Consider the following 27,457-nt stretch of genomic DNA (forward strand, 5'->3'; position numbering starts at 1 on the left):
AGAGAGAGAGAGAGAGAGAGAAAATCTTCTAAGTTTTTTTTTTTTTAAGTTTTCGGTGGACACAACTTTTTTATTTTATTTGTATGTGGTGCTGAGTATCGAACCCATTGCCCCGCGCATGCTAGGCGAGCACACTACCGCTTGACCCACATCCCCAGCCCCCAACTATCTATTGATAAAGGGAATAAGAACATATTTTTGCCAGACCCAACCTTCCAAAGAGAAGCAAAAAATACAGGTATTGTGGAATTTCCAGATTTATAAAATATTGGCAAGCAATGAGTTGTGTAAACTGCTTTTTCAATTTGGGATGTTTCATCCTGGGCTAGCTAACAGATATGCAGCAGTACACACTGTTTTGGATTTATAAATGTCCTTTGTAAAAATTCAGAGATGCTGACAAACTGAAATAACTCTTGGCATGATGGTGGCAGGTTAAATGTCATCTTTTCAGAGAGACCTTGCTTGTGTAGGTTCAAAAATCTAACATCAGGGCTGAGTCATGATTAGAGACCAGATTCATCTGATCCTAAATCCTTTCCTGTTTTAACATTTGCTCTAAGGGCAGCAAGGAAGGTAGCAGATGCAACCAGCCTCAATCACTGGATTATTAGTTCACTTTAATCAAAGCAAAAGTAGCCAAGACTCCTCCACTTGATCTCTCAAGAGCAGTAATTCCACCTCATGTCTTCAAATAAGCATTGAAAGGTTTCTAAAAATAAATTAAAAGGTTTCTAAAACTAAAAATCAATTTGAACAAAAGTAAAGTCAATTACTTTACCCATTTTCCTTCTTTTCTTCTGACCTGCCTTATCATTCAAAATTTATCTTTGCAATGTGAACAGGTCTATAGACTACTTAGAGAAGACTCAAGGAACCCTTCTGGTAGACCAAGTTTGTAAATTGTCTAATAGAGTCATGCAGAATTGCCAACTAAGGTCTGATTCTGAATCCATCTATTCATTCTTCCATCCAGCATTGGAACACTAGGTCAACAAGTGATATAGTCCTGCCCTTAAGTAATTTATCTAATTTAACTGTCTATTCATCTCCCAGTCCAAATAATACTGAACAAGCCATATCCATAAGCTAAGCATTATGCTAAGTGCTGAGTATAAAGAAAAATAATCAAACTAGTACTAGAAATTGGTATCTTGAGCATTTTTACAGATCATGTGGCATATTAAGTTTGTGTAACTACTGTTGTTCATGAGGTTGTAGCTAAAAAATTGGTGAATGTTCACTCCTCACCAGTCACTGTTCTACGTCAGTTGCATATATTTATTTTAAATAATAACATTATGAAACAGGTACTGATGTGATCCTGGCTTACAGCTAGTTAAAGGAGAAATGAGACTCAGGTTCATTCGATCAGTACATCTTCAAAGCCTGCACACCTAATCACTAATAATAAAGCTCCAAATTACAAGAGATATTAATTATAATAGGCAACATAAAAGAAGCCTTCAAATTAAAGCTGAAGTAGTACTGGGTTTTGACAACTTATATATTTTTCCTTGTGTCAACACTGCTGATTATGTCTATTACCCCATATCCCACCCGTCATGTTATAAATGAGTGTTTAAATTTTTAAAATATTTTTACTGTTGAAATTATGATACAATAACGTGATCAGTAGTTTTATAGACAGGTGTAAGTAATTACTGATTTGGGGATATTTAATTTTATTAAACAGTGATTTTGCAAATCAACTGTTCTCGTGTCTTTATATGTCTATAACAAAGAAATTCTAAGCAGCGTGAAAGGATTCCCTATTGGACAAAATCAAAACTTTTGAAATTAATTTTTAGTCAGATTAATTTTGTGGAAAAAAATTCTGCCTGCTAAGAGTGGAGACTAAATTTTATTTTTCTTGTCCATCTTCAACAAATACAAAAACCAATTTATTTTTAAATTTTTCATTACTGTAGTGGATGAGATTATAAGAGTATCTTATCTAAATTGTTTTTATTTATTAATTACCAAATGTTCCAAAAAGTATTAAAAATGACTGTCTATATAGAATTTCTTAGATTTCAAACAAGTTTTGACTTCTCTGATCTGTAACTTCTACCCCGTGGCCCCCATGGATGTACCCATTTCCAAGAGACATTGTTGGTATCCCAGACGAACCAGCACACATCCAGTGGCTCATACCAATTGGAGAGGCTTAGTCTGCATGCCCATCTCTATCACTATGGCCGCAGTGGCTTAGACTAAAGCAGCTGCCATCCTTGAACTTGTAAACATCTAAGACAAGCCACATGGCTACAGAAGGAGACTTGGGTTCTTTGTTCCCAAAGGAAAGAGGATGGCACATGACTGCCAATAACATCCACCATTAAGAAGACTACAAGTTCATTATAAATGGTACAATTTTTAAAAAGACTACTGCACTGGTAGTGATTGAAAACATAGATTCTATCTCCAAAGAGCTTTCAGGTCTCTAGGTGTGACTTTTAAGTTCAACAGGGAAGAAATCACAGAAAAAGCTAACAAGCTTCATACCACAGACATAGAATGACAGATCAATGAGGTTTATGAGAACTAATGTAATTCAGAAAAGGCAAGGCAATATTTACTCCATTTTTATTGAAGAGAGAATGCCAATCACTACAGTAAGCTGCCTCTTAAGAATAGCTTAATATTTGCAGTCCCACCAGCAATGTACGAGTGTGTGTGAGTCCCACCATCAATGTATGCATATGCCTTTTCCCCCACATCCTCGCCAACACTTACTGTTGGTCTTCATAATAGCTGCCATTCTGACTGGAGTGAGATATCTTACAGTAGTTTTGATTTGCATTTCTCTAATTGCTAGAGATGATAAACATTTTTTCATACATTTGTTGATTGATTGTATATCCTCTTCTGAGAAGAGTGTGTTCATGTCCTTGGCCCATTTATTGAATTTTTTTTTTGGGGGGGGGTGCTTAGCTTTTTGAGTTCTTTATCTATCCTAGAGATTAGTGCTCTACCTGATGTGTAATGGGTAAAAATTTGCTCCCAAGATGTAGGTTCTCTACTCACCTAACAGATTCTTTTGCTGAGATGAAACTTTAGTTTCAATCCATGCCATTTATTGATTCTTGGTTTTAATTCTTGCACTTTAAGAGTCTTATTAAGGAAGTTAGGGCCTAATCCCACATGATAAAGATTAGGGCCTACTTTTTCTTCTAGTAGACACAGAGTCTCTGGTTTAATTCCTAGGTCCTTGATATACTTTGAGTTGAGTTTTGTGCATGGTGAGAGATAGGGGTTTTCTTTCATTTTGTTACATATGGATTTCTAGTTTCCCCAGCACCATTTGTTGAGAAGGCTCACCTTTATTTCTATCATCAATAGAGTTCATGAAATATTTGGAGAGTTTTCTAAAGCATCCACATTCCATTCCTTTCCTTTTATTTTTTTTAAACTGGTGATTGAACCCAGAGGACACTTAAGCACTGAGCCACATTCCCAGCCCTTTTTATTTTGAGACAGGATTTTGCTAAATCGCTTAAGGCCTGACTAAGTTGCTGAGGCTGGCTTTGAACTTGCAATCCTCCTGCCTCAGTCTCCCAAGCCTCTGGGATTACAAGTGTGAGTCTCCACACCTGGCTCCTTTCCTACTTTCTAATATATTCCCTACTGCAATTTTTAAACAGTACTGCATTGTGCATTCTAAAGCATTTTTTTCTTATTTCCTTTTTTTGTTTTTTTGTGTGTGTGCTGAAGATTGAACACAGGGGTGCTTAACCACTGAGGCACATCCCCAGCCCTTTTTTATGTTTTTATTTAGAGACAGGGTCTAAGTTGCTTAGGACCTTGCTAAGACACTGACTTTGAACCCACAATCCTCCTGCCACAGCCTTTGGGATTATAGGTGTGTGCCACTGCATGTAGCAATGTTTTTAGAACTACTACTTATCCTTCAAGATTCATTTTAAATATAACTGGATTTTTCCCCTTAACTCAATGTCTATGTGTAGTCCTACTATACATCCATTATTGAAGTCTGTGGACTCAGAACATAGGGGCTTGCTCTTTTTAGTGTATAGACACACTGCTGAGAAGCAATACAATACATATTTGTTGCCTTTGTGTCTTCTGCGTTCTCCCAGGAAGTATGTTTTTGTGAAATCTCTTACTAGTAGAATAGAAACCTGAAAAATTAAGGTTATTTATTTATGAATTGCAACTGGGAGAGTAAGTGACTTTTCTGGTTCTATAATTCCCTTTTACAAATTTCTCATTAGTGCAGAAATATTCTGGTACTGAGCCATGCAATCATCTCTTAGAACACAGAAGAGTCAGGGCTCAGAGCTACCACACTGGCAGTAACAGTACATGGAATGCTCCATTAATAGAATATGCACTACTAGGCACCTCAATTACAGCTGATCGCATGTAGAAAAGACACGTGAGTCTGCTCTGCAGCATTGGGATTCAGACAACCTGAAACTTTCTTGGCTCAGAAACTCACCTGCAATTACTGACTTCAGAGAAAGCTCTCCTGAAATTGTCATTTGCTAGAGAAGATATAACTTGGGATTGCAAGGGTACCCCTGAGTCTTTGCAAATGAAGAGACCATCCGCTACTTGAAATGCTTTGTATTCTTCTGTTGCTGAGAGGAAAGCAAACTTATAAAACAATGCTTGCTGTAATTCCACTCTTGCAGATGTGTTAAACTGAATCCCAACAAATACAACAGAAGGAAGAACATGAGTAGAGTGATGTATGACAGGATGCCAATCACTGGATAGGACACCTGAACCGTGGCCATGGGTTCCAGGTAAGAGGGATGAGGTAAACTCTAGAGACTGTACTTTTCTTCTTTTCTTAAAATGACTTAATTCCAAATTAATAATAAAAGGGGTCCACAGTATCACCTCCTATTACAACCTGCTATCTAAGTGGTCACTCTAGTTGAACTAACCCAGATTCTCACCCCTTTAAAAATAACTGTTCATGCCTGATTCATCCCTCTAGACTGCACGTAATCCTAAACATAAACAACTGCATCCACCTGAGGACTCAGGGAGACCATTAGCTCTTTATAACACACTTCCCTCAGCATGACAAAGTAGAATCAAATGTGTCCTCACACTTGATGCCAAGCCAAAGATACACTTCAGATCTAGCTTTCATAAAACCAAAAGAAAATTCAAAGTAGGTAGTTGACCCAACTTTCCAGGCTAATTGAATATTTTAAACTGGGTACTGTTTGGAGTAGCTGGAATGAAACTGTATTGTTTTCTAAGAAGTTTTGAAGGCCGGGAGTTCTCTGCTATTCTCCTTTCTGTCTTCTTACAAGCCCATTTATAGGTTTATAACTTACTTTTTAAAAAAAGATAATTATAGCTCAAAACTCTTGTTTGCATTTCAGGCTTATATCCATTTCATTTGGCTTTTGAATATTTAAGAAGTCTCACATATTTAAAAAAAATCCAAGTTAAGAACTGGCAATCCTGATTTTTATTCCTCCTACTGCCTCCTATTCTTTCTCATCTGAAGGGGTGCCAGCATCCACAAAGCCCCTTAAATAATAGATACATACCTCTCATTTGGCTTAATCTCCACAATCATTAAATATGTCTAAGCCAGTGTTTCTTAAAGTACCACCTACATTACCCAGACTTCTTAGAAAGACAAACATTCAGGTCTCCCTTAGCCCCAGGCCTTTTGAATCAAACCCTGGGGATGAGGCCCCATAGTTCATGTTTTCACAAGCTTCCAGATTTGTTCTGATACATACTCAAGTTGAAAATCACTTCATTAAGCCACCCTACTGTCACCCAACATCTGCAATACTTTTTTCCTAAGTTATTTTTTATTCCTTAATTTTTTTTTAAATTTATTTTTGTGGTGCTGAGGATTGAACCCAGTACCTCACACATGCTAGACAAGTGCTCTACACTGAGCTAAACCCCAGCCCCTGCAATAGCCCATTAGTCATTCTATTACCCTTCTTTTCCCTTCCAATTCATTTTCTTCCCAGCAAAATAATTTTTATCCCTTAATTTGAAGAAGTCACTTCCTTATTATCTCTTAGTGGCTTTTAAATGCACTCATAATTAAAGTTAGAGTTTTCACCATGGTGTACTAGGAACCTCAGCGATAAGACTTTTACCTATAGCTCTTACATCTTCCCAGTCCCTCCCCATCACTGATGACACTAGGGCTATGTCAGCCTTCTTATCAGCTAGATGCTCATCCTGTGGACCCTACATTTCCACTTCTATTATTCACTAACCATCTCTCTTGTAACACTCTGGAATGACCACATACCCATCTCTTTGCTTGGACACCTGGTAGTTCCCTCCTACATGATCAATTGGCATGAGAACAAGTATCCTGTTTCCTTTGGCAATATGTATTTACCCACTGCCTCTCACAGAGTGTATCCAAAGACAGGTATTGTAAAAACAGAACCAACACCAAATTTGTTGAATGGCATATCGAATGTGATTCTCATAAGGGATATGATACATACGCAGTAAACAAAAATAAAGTTCGTATTGATACTGGTTCTTAACATTAGTGTGCTTAAGAAATTCCAAATCACATATGAAGCTGGTAAATGCCAGTTGGCAAAATCTTATGTACATGGACAAATCACGCATTCCGAAAATTAAACACAGGTGATGAAGCTTGTGCTAGAAAAGATTAATCACCTGTTTAATGTCCTGGGTTTTATAATAATCTCTGTGCATTTCACATATACCACAGACCTTGACTATACTTTTAGTCTTGGTTGAACCATCTTTCTATCACACAAGTAATACCAGGTAAATCTCCTTTTAGGTAAGTCCATCAGATTATACCACACTTTGATTCTGCTTTTTATCACTATACCTTGGATTTTCTTTTTTAATTTTCTGTTTTGCTTTATTTTTTAATTCCTTTTTGCATACCAGATTAGGGCAGCTTGCATTCAGGACAATTTTAGCTGCTTTCCAGCTATGTCCCTGAGCATTCATCTCAGCTAGGGCTGGCACTTGCTATCCGGTTCCATTCATTCTTGGATGCCACATTGTAATCCTTTAGGTTCAGGCTTGGTGTCAGTTCATTTGGCTGGTGAAACTCAGGAAAGGGAGATGGAGAGGTGGACAGGTATAAGCAAAGTCAGGCCCCCAGGAATGGGCAAATAAGGTTAACTGGCTTGTGATCACTTTACACTGTTCTCTTTTTAGAAACCATGAAACAAATCCCCATCCCAGCCCCAGATCCTGATTCCGTTTTCCACTTTCAATGATTCCCCAAGTGCCTCCAAAGGTACAGACTGATAAAGACTAGTGACATCATTTTCAGCTTCAGAAGAGACAAAGAATTTTCTGGGAAAGGACTATGATGGTTAATTTTATTTGTCTACTGGACTGGGCCAAAGGGTGATAAGACATTTGGTCACATGTTATTCTAGGTGTACCTGAGTGGGTGTTTCTGGATAAGATGAGCATTTTAATCAGTAGACTGAGTCAAGCAGACAGCCCTCCCAAACGTGTGTGTCTCATCCAACCTATCCAAGGACTAAATTGAACAAAAGAAGCTGAATAAGAGACAATTCTACCCCCTCCCTCAAACTCCCTGAGCTGGAACATCAGCATGGACTTGATCCTATGCAAAACAGTGGCTGTTTACTTGAGATCACATTTTAAAGAAAAAGGTAGAAGTTATGGAAAGTGCTAATACTGCAATTAATCAGATAATCTCAGTTTAAACCAAAATGACTCATTAAAAATCATCCAAAGAAATAAAAAAAAAAAAAAATCATGTCACCTCCAAATAAGGAAGAAGGAAGAAAGGAAAGTGTAAGAGAAGGATCCCATAAAAGTGACAGCAGATAACTTGTTAAGCAATATAAGCTTTGGGTTAAATGAGAGAATTCACAGAGTTTATAACTATAGTGCAAAAAATTCAATACACGTTTTCTAATGCATGACCATGATCATCACCCTTACTGGTACTATTAGTCAGACCTTACTGGTGCCAGTAACAAATTGCAACTTCACTTGTGTATGCATGCACACATGAAAACAAGAAATACCTGTTGGTGGAGCTGGAGTGTAACTCAGTGTTAAGTGCTTACTTAGCACCTGTGAGATCCTGGGTTTAATCCCAGCACCAAAAACTGAGAATAATTTGTTTTACTGTGCAAATTAAAATTCACAAAACACTGTGGCGCCTGCCTTTAATCCAAGCAGCTCAGGAGGCGGAGGATGGAGGATCACAAGTTCAAAGCCGGCCTTAGCAGTTTAGCATAGTACTAAGAAATTCAGTGAGACTTTGTCTCTAAATAAAACACAAAATAGGGCTGGGGATGGGGCTCAGTGGTCGAGTGCCCCTGAGTTCAAAAACAAAACAGAAACAGTTCTGCTCATTCATCTGACAAGGGAAGAGGAAGAGCAAATAGAACTCACATTGAGCTGCAGTTCATCTGTCCATTGCCCAATCAGACGATAACCGGGATTGGTGGTGTTCGTCGTCTGGTACTGAAAGATGTCGTAACGCCCAGGGGCATCCCCATTCTTGTTAAACATCACAGGGGTGCCAGCGCTACCTGAAAGAGGCAAGGAAAAAGACAGATTTTAGAGTTAAACCAGATTCCTGTGTCTCTTGAACTACGGGTGAGTCTGCAGACCTGTGGAGAAGAAAGTTGGGAAATAACACCAATGCTTAGGAGGTTTCCCCAAGTGGTCTGTGCTGTTCAAAGGCAGGTTATGTCTAGGCCTGCAAATGCTAATTATAAAAGATAGGAAGACAATCCACCTCTTCTTTTGAAGAATTCCAGTTCTCAGTGTTTCTTAAAATTTTATTCCAAACTCTTCCCACGTCAGAGGAAGAAAAACTATTATTTTTCAGAGATGACATAAGTTTTGGCATAATGCTACTGTTGTTGAATACAATTATGATCACCATAATGGTTGTTATTATTTTAGTTTCCTTAACAATAAACTGTGGTCAACAAATAGCAGTTTCAAAACCAATAAATTTTAAAAAGTGTATGTAATTAAAAACAAGCAAGGAAATAAGTATAAATGTTTATTTAAATATGTACTTGTCTACTGACTGAATTTAAAATAATTTATTTGATAGCCAGTTTAAAATGCTTAGCAGTGGGTCTAGAAGAGGTTCCATAAACATTAGTTTCTTTGTCAATCCCCATTTGGATCCTCTTAGAATGTCCTTCAGATGCAATCAATCTGACATTGAAGTCACTTTAAAAAAGATAAATGTGTTAATATATTGAGTGTATATACACACATAATTTGCAAGTGTATACGGTTGAATGAATCAAAAGCCCTTAATGTCAACTACCTGGAATAATCAGTAAACCATATACAAAGAAGGCAAGACATAAGCTTTGGTTACTTTTAGCAAAACTCATAAAAGAATAAAAAAAAAATGTTCAGTAACTTGTATTTTTTACGTTTCCTTAATCCAGGAGAAATATAACTGACTTTATGGTATATATCTGATATGTGACTACAGATTTATATACTAGGTCAATATTCTTACCAGAAAACAATGCTCTACTTTCTGTCATTTATAAGTAAATTCATAGGTCATTTACCAGCCAGAACAAGATCACTGAGAAGTCCACTCTACTTCTCAATGTGGTGGAACAGGTATGGAGAAGTGTTAAGAACCATGAAGCACTTTTGATAATTTTCTCATTATTGAACATAAGATATTAACACTGACAGAGTTCTCCATCTAGTTAACCAAATTTTTAGCTTCTGCAGAACTCAGGGAAATATAAATATTTGCATTAATGATATGGATGAAAACATAAATCATGTGGTGATTTGTTAAGGGAGGAAACTGAGGAAGAGTCAGTTGTTAGGTGTAACACAGTGCAGGACTCAGATGGGAGTGACGGAAAGGTTAAGTTTATTATTCCAGATCCCAAACAGATAGCCAGCTTCACACAGGGCTAATGGAATGAGTGGGTGGGGAACAGCCTGGAGTAAGTGCTCAGCCAGTGGGTGGAGAGGAAGAGAGAATGGGAGGGGCCTGAAGGTCAAAGCCTATGCTGGGTGTTACCTAGGTGGGTTTCCTATGACGGAGTGGGATGGTTAATATACAGAGTGCACAAGCCTGGTGACTTGTGGATTACATTAACGAGCTCACCAGGCATCAACCAGAGAAAGATGTTGTAGAGGTCCAGGGTAAAAGGCCTGTGTATTCATCTCTTTGTCACTGTACCCAAAAGACCTAAAAGGACTATTTGAGAGGAGGAAAAGTTTATCTGGTGCCCAAGGTTTCAGAGGTCTCAGTCCATAGGTGCCTGAACCCATTGCTTCAGGTCCAAGGTGAAGCAGAACATCATGGTACAAGAGTGCGGAGGAAGAAAACCACATAGGATATGGTTCCACCATCAAGTAGAGAGAGCACTCCATTCAATGAGGGCAAAATATAAGCCCCCAAAGCATGCCCCCAGTGACCCATCTCTTCCACCACAACCTACTATCCTACAGTTACCACCCAGCTACTCCCTATCAGTGAATTAATGCACTGTTTGGTGTAACATTCTTATAATCCAATCATTTTGCCTCTAAACTTTATTTCATTAGGCTCTTGGGGGCCACCTCATAGCTAAACATAACAAGGCCTTTTCTCTCTAGAACATGAAAATAGGAATCGGAGAAAGACTGCTTCAAAACATGCAAGTCAAGGATGACAAGACTGGACAGCAAGATGATATGAGGCTGCATTCCTATGAGAGAGTTATCACACCATGTTAACCAGACAGGAGGAAGAATGTTTAAAATAGTTATAGAAAATAGTTATAGAAACAAAGTGGCCCCATACAAATGATCATTCAACATAAGGATGAAGTTAAAATGAGAGCCAGAAAGAGGGCAATATATGGGGTCCTAAGAGGCCTACCATACCAAGCTGGAAACTCATGCTGACAGTGACCCTTCCAGGCAACATGGGCTCAACATCACAGGTAGGATAGAGGAACAGCCAAGCAAATGCACACCATCCTACAATTTTATGATACCACTGGATATTAAAGAAAAGTTTTAAAAAATCAGCTTGTAGTAGGCTGAATAATGATCCAAGTAGGTCCAAGTCCTAATTTGCAGAACCTTAAATGTCACTTTCTGTAGCAAAAAGGTCTTTGCTGAAAATATTAATTAAGGACCATGATATGGAAGATTGTTCTGGATAATATGGGAAGGCCCAGTGCAATCACAGAAGTCCACATAAGAGGGAGGCAGGAGGAGTAAAAGGTGGAAGATGTGATGATGGAAACAGGAAGTTGGAGTGATATGAGGCCTGGGTCACAAGCCAAGTGGCCTCCAGGAGCTCCAAAAGGCTAAAGGACAGACTTTCCCCGAGTCTCCTGAAGGGATCAGCCATGTCTTCACCTTAAATTCAAGTTAAGGGAAGCCTATGTTGGACTTGCCGGCAGCAGAACTCTAAGATAAAGCATGGTCACTGTTCAAGCCATCAAGTTTGCAGTGATCTTCTTATGGTAGGAGTGGCCAATGAGGATGCAGATGGAGGAGACAGAGCATCCAACTTCCTAATTTTATAGGTAAGGAAGCATAGGCATATCTTAAAAAAAGGGAAGTCACTTGTTCTAGTCACCCAGCTACTTACACTAGAACAGTGCTTGGTAACTGGTTTTAGAATCCTCTTGAATGGGTTTAAATTCCAAGTTTACCACTTAACTGAAGTTTGGCCTCTGTTAAGGTCTCACTTTCTAGCACTCATATTACATTTCTCATAGAGTGAGGATGTATTTGGTTCTGTGCCTTTTACATAGTAAAAGCTTAATAGATAACGATTTTTCTTCTTCTTGTTGCTTCATTTGCTGATATTTTGAAACCAGACAGAACACATGCCTTCAGTTAGTCACACTTTGGTCTTTTCCAGGGCACCAATGCTGCCTCTGTTAACTGGTATCTAATTTAAATGTCTCTACTGCTAGAAAAGTTTTTTTCCCCCCATATGACAGGCTAGAGCCCAGTTTGGAAGTGGGAATTAACCTCCTATGAACAACACTGATTTGGTCTCACCAGTTAGTGTCACTGGTTAAATCTGGTTAAACAGCCCAAGGCACTGTTTTAATTTCTTTCTTCTCTGTATTACTGAGACATCATTCCTGCAGACTACAAAAGCACCCACTTTATCTTAACAGAGATCTTGTAAGCTCCATGTATGAATCAACACAAACCTTCCCAGTGTAGGGAGAAAACAAAAGCCACATCAACAACAACAACAACAACAAAGGTTTCAATATTGGCTTCCTGCTTTCAGCAAGTCTTCTAAGTCTATAAGCAGAAAAAAATGAAATCTGGATTTCACATTATTAGCAAGAAACAAGAATCCTGTTGTTTTGCACTAATAACATGCAGATATTCACCTTTTTTTTTCCCCACACTGGATACTAGGATTTGTGTTCTGCTTTGCTATAAATTCTACAGCTTCGATTCATTCAATAATACAAGTGGAGTTTTTCATTGACTTGGAGAGAAGAAAGAATATAGGAGCCTAGGACTCCAAAGAGACACAAGAACATGGCCTAAATATTCACTGGAATGGGACAGGTCACCTAAATCTTCCTCCTCCTCACAATCTTTGTTAGAAGAAATGATTCTTGTCTTTCCCTTTCCATTCTCTTTAAAGCTGTGTTTAAAAAAATCCAGATTGAAGAGCTGGATACTTTATCTAAGTGATGACTTGTAATAGCATATAGTGCAGCCTTGACCTTCTGAGTGGGTTCTATATACTGCAACTGGGTTATTATCTCTAGTTTTTTTTTCCCCACAACTCTTTTTTAACGGAACCCCTGAACTTCTTGAAAGAGAAAAAATAAGACTTTGCATTCAATGAACTTTATATTTAAAAAGAAAATCAAAGAAGTCCTGAGAGAAAAAAAGAGATGGGGGGAGTGGTGATGATCACTGCAGAGATTTCTACAAGGTGTTATGACCAGAATACAGGTATGCTTGGGCAAAAGAAATAGGGATACCAGATAAGATGGGTGGCAGAGAAGAGAGTGTACACATGACAGAAAATCCCACTAGGTGAGAGGATGTGAATAAAATTGCTTTCTTCCTGAATAGAGAAGGACTGGGGATTCAGACTGCCCTGATGATGAAAAGATCCCCTCCATCAAGTGAACTGCCTGGCAGGTTTTCTGTTCTCATTTTACCACCCCATGCAAAGAGTCTAGAAATGCTGCACTGATACGAGTTCCTGTTATCTCTTTCAGCTCAGCAAATAACCCTAAATCTTAACACTCAAGGCAATGAAATCATGGATTTGGTAATTAGGTCAGGACCCAAGGGAGGCAGTATATCTCTAGACCATGTGCATCAGTTTGCAGCAATTAGAAGCTCACATGCAGGATAATTGAGATGGGCTGTAAGGTGGGATCTCAGCTGTGGCTGTGACTAGAGCACCTATGAGGATGACATTTTGTCTTTTTATCAGAATAATTATGTTTGTATTATTTGTAGAGAACCATGCAGAGCTCTATTACTTTTTGTGCAATGAGAAGTCACGTGATGTCACTTCCAAATTAGTCACAGCCTCACCCAGATTCAAAGGGATGGAACACAAACCTCATCTCTCAATGAGGGAAAGCTAACATCATTTTCCAAGAAAGCATGTGAGATGTGACATCTTTACAAAATATCTCCTACCTCAATTTCTCCTAAAATGATAAAACATAGGTCCAGACATGCATTCATTCATTCATTTCATTCATATTCTCTCTCTCTCTCTCTCTCTCTCTCTCTCTCTCTCTCTCTCTCTCTCTCTTTCTAGTGGTGCTGGGGATTGAAACCAGGGCTTGGTGCATGTACGGCAAGTCCTCCACCAATTGAGCTATATCCCCAACCCAAGATATCAAGATTTTATATCCAGGCACCAAATCTGTTAAAGTTGCATTTCCAAGTATTATTATCTGGTCATATGGGTCAACATACCAATAACTACAGTGAATTTTTGCTTGGGATTTTGCATTCATTTGGGAAGCAGGGAAAGGTGGTTTGGAATGAAGAAGAGTCATCCTTTTGCCCTCCATTCGTAAGAGTAGGTGAAGTACTTGGTGAAGTGGTAGTAATACTTTATGGATACTCTATTATCATTTTCTAAATTGAAGGTCAGAGTTATTAAATTGTACTCTACTGGTCTGAAACAAAATTCCTAGGGATAAATGGAATTTCTTACTAAATTAAGAGGAGCACAATGAAGCATACTGAGACAAAGAACAATCAAAATCCTAAACATAGGAAAGGAAGACTAAATTCTCTATAATGGCCTGAAAAGAGACTTAGGCTATCGGTCTCTATCATTTGGTCACTGTGAAGTCTCAGAAAAAATGTTTTCTCACATCTTAGGATTTTATTTCTTTACCTACAAATCAAGAAATTGACCAACTAAAACATATCAAGTTTCTTTTCTCTCTCAACGCAACATGGGCACTTCACTGATTAAATTGTGCACAGCTTCTTATTCTTTACAAAAACTTTTGAGCCCTGCCATCAATCAATGTTGCAATGTCCCAGAATCTATAAAAAATCTCCCTACTGTCCAGATTTAAAAAAAAAAGATATTCCTCAGAAAGATACTGTGTGGGCCACAGAGCTTACACTGGTGTGACACAGGGGGAAATTGACCTTTGCAGTGAAATCCCCAGAACTGAGATCTAAGATGGACCAGCAGGACTAATGTAATAAGCCTTTCCTCTCAACAACTCTGAGAATAATAGTCAAGGGGGCAAACTGTGGATGCAGGTGCCCTATGCTCTAGGAATCCACACAGGTGTACAACTCTGTCCATCATGATTCTCTTAACATCTCTGTGAATCAGCTACCTTATCTATGAAGAAGAGAAAAAAACAGAATCTAAACATCATGTAGTCTTGAAGAGTAAATGAGCCAAAATATTCAAAGTACTTAGCAGAGTTTCTGGCATAGAGTAACCACTGTGATAAATAATAGATATCTATGTCTCCCATCCCCTGTGTCTATTCTAAAATTCAGCAACACTAATTCATCAGCAGACAAGATGGTCTTGACAAAAATGAGTCGGTAGTCTATAATTATTGTCAGGGAGAAAAAACAGGGCACAATAATTAAGAAAACTTGCACTTTTTTTAATCACTAGTGTAAGAATGTTCACACATTTACATGGACCAGAATACAAAGCCCAGAACCAATCTCAGCTTATGTTATTTACTGCTTTGTAAGTAATGAAATTCACATTTGTTTTGTTCTGTGAAAATTGGTTTTATATAGTAAGAGATTCTGTAAGATCAGGAAGAAACTATGAAAAAAAGATGACTTATAGTTGAAGTATATTCTGGATTTATATATAGTCATTTTTGTCTTCATCTTAACTAGAAAAATACTGCTCCCCAAATTGGATCACTTCATCCAGATACTAGGTAACTCCTGAAAAATATACACAATATTTTGAGTCTAAATGTACTTTAAATTCCAACAAGAGAAGCAAAAGAGTTATTGTTGTCTTGTGTTAACTGTTATATAGCTAACAAGGAAATTAATGCTGGTATATTAAAACTATGAAACAAAATTTATTATGATTCCTTCAATATCCCATGAATGTCCTTCTTCTGGTGTAAGATAACATTCCAACATTGCATTTGATAGCAATCATTTCTCATTTTCCTCCCTTCTGAAACAGTTCTACCATCTGTTTTTCTCATGACCGGAGCACTTTTTCATTTCAAGACAGGGTCTTGCTGTGCCACCCAAGCTGACCTCCAGTTCCAGGACTCGAGCAATCCTCCTGCCTCAACCTCCCAAGTAGCTGCAAGTATAAACATATGCCACTGCACCTCACTTAACCTGGATACTTTTGAAGAGTACTGGTCAATGATTTTCTTAAACAACTTTGAATTGGATTCACCTAATGTTTCCTATATATTATTGTACATTTCTTATATTATGACTTATGCAAGATATTTATTTTTTGCAATAAGGCCTCAGACATGATGCTCTAACAGTGCCTGTGCACAGTATCAAGACACAAATGACAACGATAAGTTATTACTGGTTTCGTTCACCTTGATCACTTGTTCAAGGAGCTGTCTTGAAGTTTCCTCCACTTCAAAGCTACTGTTTTCACCTTAGAAATTAATATGTATCCCAATTGAAGATACTTTTGAGACTAAGAAAACACCTTATTTCTGTTTATACTTTAACCCAATAACTTAAGCATTCAATGATTCTTGCCAGAAACAATGATTACTGAGGCCTTTGCAAATGGTGATTTTTCATTTCCGTCTTTCTGTCATTCTATCATGCCACCCATTCTCTCACATTTGTTTATTCAATCCAATTATTATTTATACAAGTATGGACTTATGGATATTTACTTTCCTTTATGAATTATAACCCACTTGGTCCCAGAATTGGCAAATGAGACCTCTTCCAAGTTGATCTGTGCCCTTGTCACACAACCCCACTAGTTTCTGAGTTCTCTCTTCCTAGAAAGGCAGCTTTTGTAACCCCTCTACCAGTAGCATTCTTTCTTTCTGGCACAGAATATCTGAAGTACATACTGTATTTTCTCTGCACTGGCCGTGGATTCCATTTCTCTAAGGAACTCTGATTCTTTTTCCTGGAGAATGGTATTTGTAAATAAGATCTGAGTGCCACATGTTATTTTTTCCTGAGGTGCCACTGTCCCTAGGCCACTCAGTGGACATACCTAGGTGGTACAAGTAAATAGATACATTCAATACATATCTGTTCCTGTAACTACTCATGTGTATGTATATGAAGAAATGCAGATATCTTTAAATCTAATCTGACACAACACAGTTCATTCTACCCTTCATTTATCAGTAATTTCTATCTCCGCCAAAGAGAAACCTGGCTCTCATTATCCACAATGAGAAAAATCCAACATATTTACTAGCAACTGTATAATATCCATGTTATTTTTCTGTAGCCATACCTTATACAACTAAATACTATTTTCTAAAAATTTCTTGCATTTATTTTTCTTCTTTTTTCCCCTTTAGTGTCATTATATTATTAATTTGTGATATAGTTAAGAACATTTGGTAACAAATATGTTGAATCTTGTGTTCTACATTGAGGTTTATTTGACTTATTTGTTTAGTTAGGGGACATGAAACATTAAAATGTTCTAAGAGTCAAGATAATACTTAAAGGTACTGTGAAAGAAATGGTATTTCTCCCCTCTCCACCAAAGTCTTCTAAATTGTTTACCGATTTTTCTATTTATCTCTCCTCACCTCTTTTATTTAACCTATTAATTTATAGTTGCATTCTGTAGTTTGAGAACAAGTTTGTACTGTGAAATGTGGTTAGTGTGGCAAATTGCAATTACTACTTCTATTACCTTGGGTACCTATAGCAATTTGGTCATGTGAAGGGTGGGGTACCCTCCACCCTCTCCTCTTACATGACTGGACTGTGGATATAACGCTTGGAGTTTAAGCAGCCATACTGTCCCTTTCCCTTCCTTTCCTCTCCTCCCTTACTCACATTTATAAAGGAAGAATTTGGCTTTGTGCAAGAATTTCTCTATGTCAACATGAGAATGAACTACAACCCCCAAATATGAATTAATTCATGCACTGACTCAATCATTCAAAATTACATAATCTACCAGGTTTTGACACAAGCTCAAGGTCAAATAATAATGCAACTATTTGATTTATGAAACATGGAGTGCCAACCATTTTGGATTCCAGAAAGTTCAGATGGTAGGGACTCACCATTGAAGTTAACATTGCGGATATACTTCAACAACTTCTTGCCCCCAGCTTGCTCCATTTCTGGGCACACACCCCGGTAATCAGCACAGAGATCCTTGTTCATGTGGTGAAGAGCATGCGCCATAGCGTATACAGCATCGATCACGAACTGAACTTTACCCTCCTGCTCATAGTTGGAATCTTTTCCAATTCTCTCCTGTCCTGCACATTAAAACAAGAAACACATGCACCAGGATTGGTGTTGAGTAGAAGGTCTAAATTTGCATTGACTTTCAATGGAGCATTAAGAAATGAAAGCTCTAAGGAACACATAATGCAAGCCACTTAGCCACATTTGGCTTCCATTTCAGTTGATCTTCAGAGTTGTGGTATTTTGCTTTGGAGCACATTACTATAACTACCCTGATTTATTACATAAAGTTTATTTATTTATTTATTTATTTATTTATTTATTTATTTATTTTGGGGGGCAGGGGGGTAGTAGATTATCAGGAATGCATTATCAATGAGCCACATCCCCAGTACTTTTTATTTTTTGAGAAAGAGTGTTGCTAAGTTGCTGGGGCTGGCCTTAAACTTGCAATCCTCCTGCATCAGCCTAGATTGCAGGTGTGCTCCACTTTGCCCAGCTTATTAAATAAACTTTAGAAGCAGTACTTCAAAGGGTCACAATGGCAGCTTTTGCAATAAATCAACACACTATCCAAAATATAATGGTAACATAGAAATAAGGGATTTGGAGTCAGAAACAGAGTTGCCACATTCAAATTCAGATCTTTAAAGGCCATTAGGAAAATGATAGAAAACATTCTAAATACCACACCTGAACTCCTTTTGTATACCTACTCCTCCTACCACACTGCCTATCTGAACTGTAGGTATTATGAAAGACTCAAGTTGCTCAGGAGAGAAACCCTGGTGTCTGTTTTTATTCTCTCACTCCTAACTTTTTCATGTATATTGACCTAATGGAACAACCGGGTCCTATCAATTCTACCTCTGAAACACTGAACTGTTCTGGACTCTCTGCTGTTGCTCTACTTATAATTATCGGGGTCCAATGTTTGCTATCTACCTGCAATTATTCATTCCTCCATATTCCCCATTATAAACTGCAGAGCTGACAACCCCAACCCTGTTCTCAAAATCCTTTCTTGACTCTGCACTAACTATATTTTAAAAAAAAAAAAAAAAAACAGAACCTAATCGGTTCCCCTGACAACAAAGAGTATTCCCTCCTTTGCCCTCAGCTGCCTAACAACAACAGACTGACATTGATTAAGTCCCCATGCTGTTTTTGGAAACAATGCATTTTTGAAATTATTATCTCATCCACAGTTTGAGAGTTTCATGTTACTTTTTCTTATTCCACTCAAGGCAAAGCTGAGGCTTCTAGTGACTAAATTACCTTCCCATGATCATTTACAGGTAGAGCAATCACAAAGACTTAGGGTCCCCAGGCCCCAAAGCCCATGTTCATTTCACGAGGCTGACCCTGCCCATCCTTTTTCTATATACTTTTTCCCTTCCAAATACAGATGACTGATCTTTCTGTTAATAAGATTTTGCTCTTTCATTTCCTGGAGATATCCTCTTTCTTTTCACCCATATAAAACACAACATAAAGGTCTCCTACACTTTGCCCTTCAATACTAATTAAATATTTTTTCCATAGAACATTTCAAACTTCTATCAAAACATTAAAGATAGATTTTTTTAAATGGCTACAGACATTTTTCTTCTTTCATTCTTTCCTCTTCTATCCCCAGCCCTACACAACTTGTATTAAATTATGTGTTAAGTACACAATACTGTTTATTGTCTTTAGATCTGCTGTCCCTCTATGAAGCTTAAGTAGTCATAGATTGAGTTTCACTCTCAGTGATCTTTCCACAATAATCTTCTATGGCACACATGTGTAGTGAAGAGCAGTAGGAATTCCAGACCCCAAACCCTGCCCTGCAAAACACAAGACTTTTTTTTTGTTAAAGTATTGGGGTACTCTACCATTGAGCTCCATTCCCAGCCATTTTTATTTTTTTATTTTGAAACAAAGTCTCACTAAGTTTCTCAGGCCAGCCTGGAACTTGAGATCCTGTCTCAGCCTCCCTAACAGCTGGAATCACAGGCATGTGCCAGTGCTCCCAGATACAAGGGGCTCTTGACATACACTGTGTTAAAACCATGTGTATGGCTGTGTTTGTGGCTCAGTGGTAGAGCACTTGCCTAGCACATGTAAGGCACTGGGTTCAATCCTCAGCAACACCTAAAAATAAATGAATAATAATAATAATAATAATAATAATAATAATAATAATAATAGAAGGTATTGTGTCCATGTACAACTAATTTTTTTAGTGTGTAGGTTTCCTTCCTGAAAGATTTTTTTTAGACCCTTTATAAAAATGTGAAGCATAGAGGATCCAAGATGGTGGGCCAGAGGGAAGCAGACTTCTGTGTCTCTCCATGACCTAGGATTCAAGTAGTGAGAATACTGCTTCTCTGTGAGCGTTATTCTTGCTCCTGCACAGGAATCACAGCCACTGTGCCTATGCAGGCTCCAGGCCTGTCAGAGTAGGTCTCCCAAATATTCAACCATGCAGGACTACCAGGTGCCTGAGCAGGACCATCAGCACCCGTGCATAACAAAAGCCATCCACCTGAGCAGAAATCATCAAGGCCACTCCCAGATAGGACATCCAGCAGCTTTCCACACACTGAAACTCTGGTTGACATCCCATGTGGACCCCCAGCTATCAAAGTGGGGCTTCCCCAGTCACCACCATCTTGGGACACTGAAGCAGCATAGATAGTCCCCTATGCACAGTAGCCTGCGTGCACCCAAGAACCTCACACAAGCTCTGAAGACAGCCGACAGCCACACACTGCACGCCACAGAGCTCGTCTACTGAACTCCTTAGCCAATGCCATCGCTCGGCTCCTGGCACCCAACCCGACACCCCACCACTGAAAGCAGGCATCTCCATCTTGGGTCACTTTCATCACCAACTTCAGTGAGGGAAACTCCCAGTTTGGAATTCCAGCTGGCCAGGTACCCAGTTTCTAACCCACCCCTCTCCCCTGCAGCTGCTACCCTGGCACAGTGACACCCAGGTTACCTTCACCATCCTTAGGGCAGAGACACCAGCTAATGACAGACAACCCCATCTATTGGATAAGAAAGGAAGCAGGAATAATACTAATTTCCAACCAAAACAATTCCTGTTTCTTGCTTCAAAAAAAATTTTTTTCCCTCTCCCTCTCTATTCTCCTGCCCTCACACCCCCAACATATGTGAAACCAAGTACTTTGCATGAATTAGGATTTTGAGGACTGGGACATCTGAATAGTATATTAAGCCTATGTTGTATATTATTTTTTTTTCACCAATTTCTACTATTTTAACATTTTTTGTTAATATATATATATGCGTTTTTGTTGTTTGTAGTGTACTATCTTCCCACTTACTTTTGTCTACCCAAAATCACTTCATCTCCCTTTTCCTGCTACTAATCTTCCTCTTTAGATTTCTCTTTCACACTTCCTAAGAAATAACAACTCTATATCCTCACCTTCTACCTCCTCAGCATATCATCCCTACTCTTCATTCCTGGTTCTTTGTCCACCAACAGAACCTGTAGACCCTTTTATAAACTTACTGAGTAAATTGTAGATAATAATTGAATTCACCATTTCTATACATTGTGACCAAAGTGTAAACATCTTTATAGCAAACATTTGTTTTTAGGGTGTATATTGCTTATATTGGGATCTGATAACATTGTCCTTCACCTCAAAGGAGAGGTATTGGATCCCTACAGGAGCACTATAAGCCTATAGATAAAAATGGTAATACCTAGGATCCACAGTGCTAGAAGGGAAGACACACAGCAACATGAAAAGACAGGGAGGAAAGTGCTCAAACACCACATTATTAGACTCCATGGCCAGCGCAGCAGAAGAAATTACAGAGAAGGAGTTCAGAATGCACACAATTAAATGTTCTGTGAATTAAAGGATGATATAAGAGAGCAAATATAAGCAGCAAAAGATCATTTTGACAAAGGGCTACATACAAAAAAAAAGCACAGGAAGCAAAAGATCACTTCAATAGGGAGACAGAGGTTAAAAACAACAACAACAACAAATCCTTGAAATGAAAGAAACAATAAACTAAATTAAAAGTATCACTAATAGATTAGACCACTGGGAAGACAGGATATCAGACTATGAAGACAAAATATATGATCTTGAAAAGAATGTAGACCACATGGTGTAAATGGTAAGAAACCATGAGCAGAACATTCAAGAAATATGGGATAGCATAAAAAGACCAAATTTAAGACTTATTGGGATAGAGGAAAGCATAGAGTTCCAAACCAAAGGAATGAGCAATCAATACACTGAAATAATATCAGAAAATTTCCCAAACATGAAGAATGAATCAGAAAACCAAATTCAAGAGTCTTTTAGGACACCAAATATATAAAATCACAACAGATCCACAAAAGGCACATTATAATGAAAATGCCTAACACAGAGAATAAGGAGAGACTCTTAAAAGCCATGAGAGAAAGGAATCAGATAACATATAGGGGGAAACCCATTAGATTATGGGCAGATATTTCATTCCAGACCCTGAAAGCTAGAAGATCCTTGAACAACATGTATCAAGCTCTGAAAGAAAATGGATGCCAACCAAGAATCTTATATCCAGCAAATTTAAGCTTTAGATTTAATGATGAAATAAAAATCTTCCACAATAAACAAAAGTTAAAAGAATTTACAACTCGAAAGCCTGTACTACAGAACATCCTTGGCAAAATATTTCATGAAGAGGAACTGAAAAACAACAAAGAAAATCAGCAAGGGAGGTATTACACTACAGGAAAAACTAATCAAAGGGGAAACCAAGTCAATTTAAATACCAAAAATAAATAAAAATGACTGGGAATATAAGTCATGTCTCAATAACAACCCTGAATGTTAATGGCCTAAACTCACCAAACAAAAGACGCAGACAGGCAGATTGGATTTTTTTTTTTTTTTTAAAAAGACCCAACAATACGCTGCCTCCAAGAGACTAGACTCATAGGAAAAGACATCCACAGACTGAAGGTGAAAGGATGGGAAAAAAAATCACACCACTCACATGGACTGTGGAAGCAAGCAGGGGTTTCCATCCTCATATCAAATAAAGTAGACTTAAAGCCAAAGTTAATCAAAAGGGATAAAGAAGGATATTTTATACTGCTTAAGGGAAACATTCATAAACAAGACATAATAATAAATTTATATGCCCCAAACAATGGAGCATCTACAGTCACAAAAAAAAAACAACAACAACAACAAAAAAACACCTCTTCTCAAGTTCAAGAATCAAATAGACAACAACACAATAATTCTGGGTAACTTTAACACACATCTTTGACCACTGGATAGATCATCCAAACAAAAGCTGAACAAAGAAACTGTAGAATTCAATAATACAATCAATAATTTAGACTTAACTGACATATATTTAATCCTTCAATGAATGAATACGATTTCTTCTCAGTAGCACATGAATCCTTCTCTAAAACAGACCATATATTATGCCTCAAAGCAACTCTTAGCAAATATAAAAAAGTGGAGCTACTATCCTGCATTCTATCAGATCATAATGGAATTAAATTAGAAATCAATAAGATTAAAAAAAAGCTATTCCAATACCTGGAGATAACATATGTTACTAAATGAAAAATTGGTTGCAAAAGACATCAAGGAGGAGATTAAAAAATTCTTAGAGGTGAAGGAGAACCAAGATACGATGTATCAAAATCTCTGGGACACTATGAAGGCAATACTAAGAGGAAAGTTCATTGCATGGAGTTCATTCCTTAAAACAAGAAAAAGTCAACAAATAAAAGACTTAACATTACATCTCAAAGCCCTAGGGGAAAAAAAAGAACAAATCAACACCAAAAGATAGTGGAAGATAGGAAATAATTAAAATTAGAGCTGAAATCAATGAAATTGAAAGAAACAATTGAAAAAATTGACACAACAAAAAGTTGGTACTTTGAAAAAATAAATAAAATTGATCAAGTCTTAGCCAAGCTAGCAAAGAGGAGAGAGAAAACTCAAATTACTGTCATGCATGATAAAAAAGGAAATATCATGACAGACACTACAGTAATACAGAAGATAATTAGAAATTATTTTGAAAACTTGTACTCCAATAAAATAGAAGATATTGAAGGCATTGACAAATTTCTAGAGTTATATGATTTGCCCAAATTGAATCAGGATGGTATACACAACTTAAACAGATCAATTTTAAGCGATAAAATAAAAGACACCATCATAAGCTTACCAGCCAGGAAAAGCCCAGGACCAGTTATATACACAGCCAAGTTCTACAAGACCTTTGAAGAAGAATACCAATACTCTTCAATTTATTTCAGGAAATAGAAAATGAGGAGCACCTCCAAAATCATTCTATGAAGCCAATATCACACTGATTCCAAAACCAGGCAAAAGACACATCAAAGAAAGAAAACTTCAGACCAATATCTCTAACAAACATAGATGCAAAAATTCTCAATAAAATTCTGTCTAATCAAATGCAAAAACATATCATAAAGGTAGTGCACCCCGATCAAATGGGGTGCATCCCAGGATTGCAAGGTTGGTTCAACATATGGAAATCAATAAATGTAATTCATCACATCAATAGACTTAAAGATAAGAACCATATGATCATCTCAGTAGATGGAGAAAAACCATTCAACAAAATACAGCACCCCTTCATGTTCAAAACACTAGAAAAACTAGGGGTAACAGGAACATATCTCAACATTATAAAAGCTAAGCCCCAAGACAACATCATTCTAAATGGTGAAAAACTGAAAGCATTCCCTCTAGAAACTGGAACAAGACAGGTATGCCTTATTTCACCATTTCTATTTAACACAGTTTTTGAGAAACACTGGCCAGAGCAATTAGATGAAAGAATTTAAAAGGACACCAATAAGAAAAGAAGAACTCAAATTATCACTGTTTGCTGACATGAGTAGAAGATGCAAAAAAATTCTACCAGAAAACATCTAGAACTAGTAAATGAATTCAACAAAGTAGCAGGATATAAAATCAACACCCATAAATCAAAAGCATTTTTGTATATCAGTGACAAATCCTCTAAAAGGAAAACTACCCCATTCACAATAGCCTCAAAAAAGAGGGGGTGGGGGTGGAAATCAACCTAACATAAGAGGTGAAATACCTCTACAACAAAAACTACCGAACGCTAAAGAAAGAAACTAAAGAAGACCTTAGAAGATGGAAAGATCTACCTTGATCTTGGATAGGCAGAATTAGTATTGTCAAATGATCATACTACCAAAAAGCACGATACAGATTTAATGCAATTCTGATCAAAGTCCCAATGACATTCCTCATAGAAATAGAAAAAGCAGTCATGAAATTCATCTGGAAAACTAAGAGACTCAGAATAGCTAAAGCAATCCTCAGCAAGAAGAGTGAAGTAGGTGGCATCACTATACCAGAACTTAAACTATACCATAGAGCAATAGTAACAAAAACAGCATGGTATTGGCACCAAAATAGACTGATAGACCAATGGTACTGAAGAGAGGACACAGAGAATAACCGACATAATTACAGTTATCCTATATTAGATAAAGGCACCAAAAACATGCATTGGAATAAAGACAGTCTTTTCAACAAATGGTGCTGGGAGAACTGGAAATCCATATGCAACAAAATGAAATTACACCCCTCTCTCTCACCATGCACAAAACTCAACTCAAAGTGGATCAAGGACCTAGGAATTAAACCAGAGACCTTGCGTCTAAGAGAAGAAAATGTAGGCCCAAATCTCCATCATATCAGATTAGGCCCCTACTTCCTTAATAAGCCTCCTATAGTATAAGAATTAATATCAAGAATCAATAAATGGGATGAACTCAAACTAAAAAGCTTCTTCTCAGCCAAAGAAACAATCAGTGAGGTGAATGGAGAGCCTACAGCATGGGAGCAAATTGTTACCACTTGCACATCAGATAGAGCACTAATCTCTAGAGTATATTAAAAAAAAAAAAAACTCAAAAAGCCAAACACCAAAAACAAGAACAATCAAAACAATAACCTGATCAGTAAATGGGCCAAAGAACTGAATAGACACTTCTCAAATATATGAAAAAAAAAATATTCAACATCTCTAGTCACTTATTAAATGCAAATCAAAACTATTCTACGATTTCATCTCACTCCAGTCAGAATGGCAGCTATTATGAAGACAAACAACAATAAGTGTTGGCGAAGATGTGGGGAAAAAGGCACACTCATGTGTTGCTGGTGGGACCGCAAAATGGTGCAGCCTATCTGGAAAGCAGTATGGAGATTCCTTGGAAAACTGGGAATGGAACCACCCTTTGACCCAGCTATCCCTCTCTTTGGATATACCCAAAGGACTTAAAATCAGCACTCTATAGGGACACAGCCACATCAATGTTTATAGCAGCACAATTCACAATAGCTAAACTGTGGAACCAACATAGATGCCCTTCAGCAGATGAATGGATAATAAAATGTGGCATATATACACAATAGAATATTACTCAGCAATCAAAGAGAATAAAATCATGGCATTTGCAGGTAAATGGATGGAGTTAGAGAAGATAATGCTAAGTGAAATTAGATAATCCCCCAAAACCAAATGCCGAATGTTTTCTCTGGTATAAGGAGGCTGATTGATAGTGGGGTTGGGAGCAGCAACATGGAAAGATTAGATGAACTCTAGATAGGGCAAAGGGGAGGGAGTGGAAGTGAGGGGGAAAGGAGCTAAGAAAGATGGTGAAATGTATGAATGGTGTGAAAATACTTTATGTACAATCAGTGACTTGAAAAATCGTGCTGTATATGTGTAGTGTGAAATGAATTGCATTCTGCCATCATATGTAACAAGTTAGAATAAAAAATACTATATAACAGTCAGAATACATAATTAAAAAGATGGGCTTAACCACAAAATGGAGGGGACAGAGGAAATAATCCATGAACTGGAAGGTAAAATAAAAAACTTATCTAATCTGAACAGCTGAGAGAACATAGACAAAAAGTGAACAAAGCTTCAGGTACCAGTTGGACTGTAATAAAAATACAATACTTTTGTCATCAGAGTTCCAAGAGAGGAGAAAGATGCCAAGACTGAATATGTGCTTTAAGAAATAATAGCTGAATTCTTTCCAAATTTGACAAAAGACAAAAATTAAAGAAGCTAAGTGAATTGAAAACTAAAAACCAATGCAAAAAACATAGTATACTCATTTATGAAGAATAAAGGCAGAGAAAAATATCTTGAAAGCAGCAAGAGAGAAATGACATCTTACCCTAGGGAAAAAAAAAATTTGAAGGATAGCAGATTCCTCATCAGAACTGGGAGAGGCCAGAAGGAAGTTGTACGTTTTTCAAGAGTTGTAAGAAAAAGAAGAATTCTATATACAGTAAAAAAATCCTTTAAGAATAAAGAAGGACATCAAGACATTCTCAGATAAAAGGGGGAAAAGATAATTTGTTACCAGCAGACTACTCCTCAGGAATGGCTAAAGACAGTTCTTAAGCAGAAAGGAAACAAAAGATAAAGACTTGGAACATTAGAAAGGAAGAAATACATTTAAAATCAACAGGCTTTCTTTCTTATGTTTTAAATTTTGTTTGAAGGTTGAAGCAAA

General features: G+C 37.5%; 1 protein-coding gene across 2 annotated transcripts in view; it reads right to left on the reverse strand.

Annotated features, from left to right (window-relative positions):
* Grm7 (glutamate metabotropic receptor 7) overlaps positions 1–27,457 on the reverse strand; it is a 797,874-nt gene that overhangs the window by 247,578 nt on the left and 522,839 nt on the right. For both annotated transcript variants that reach the window (XM_046425529.2, XM_058572990.1), the window contains exons 6-7: positions 17,724–17,924; positions 8,401–8,540 (exon numbers count right to left, since the gene is read on the reverse strand). In XM_046425529.2, the coding sequence (XP_046281485.1) occupies positions 8,401–8,540; positions 17,724–17,924 (341 nt within the window). The remainder of the gene's footprint in view (positions 1–8,400; positions 8,541–17,723; positions 17,925–27,457) is intronic.

The sequence above is a fragment of the Marmota monax genome, unplaced genomic scaffold (genome assembly GCF_021218885.2).
Source record: "Marmota monax isolate L192 unplaced genomic scaffold, Marmota_monax_Labrador192_F-V1.1 WCK01_AAM20220418_F8-fsc00028, whole genome shotgun sequence".
Lineage (NCBI taxonomy): Eukaryota > Metazoa > Chordata > Mammalia > Rodentia > Sciuridae > Marmota > Marmota monax.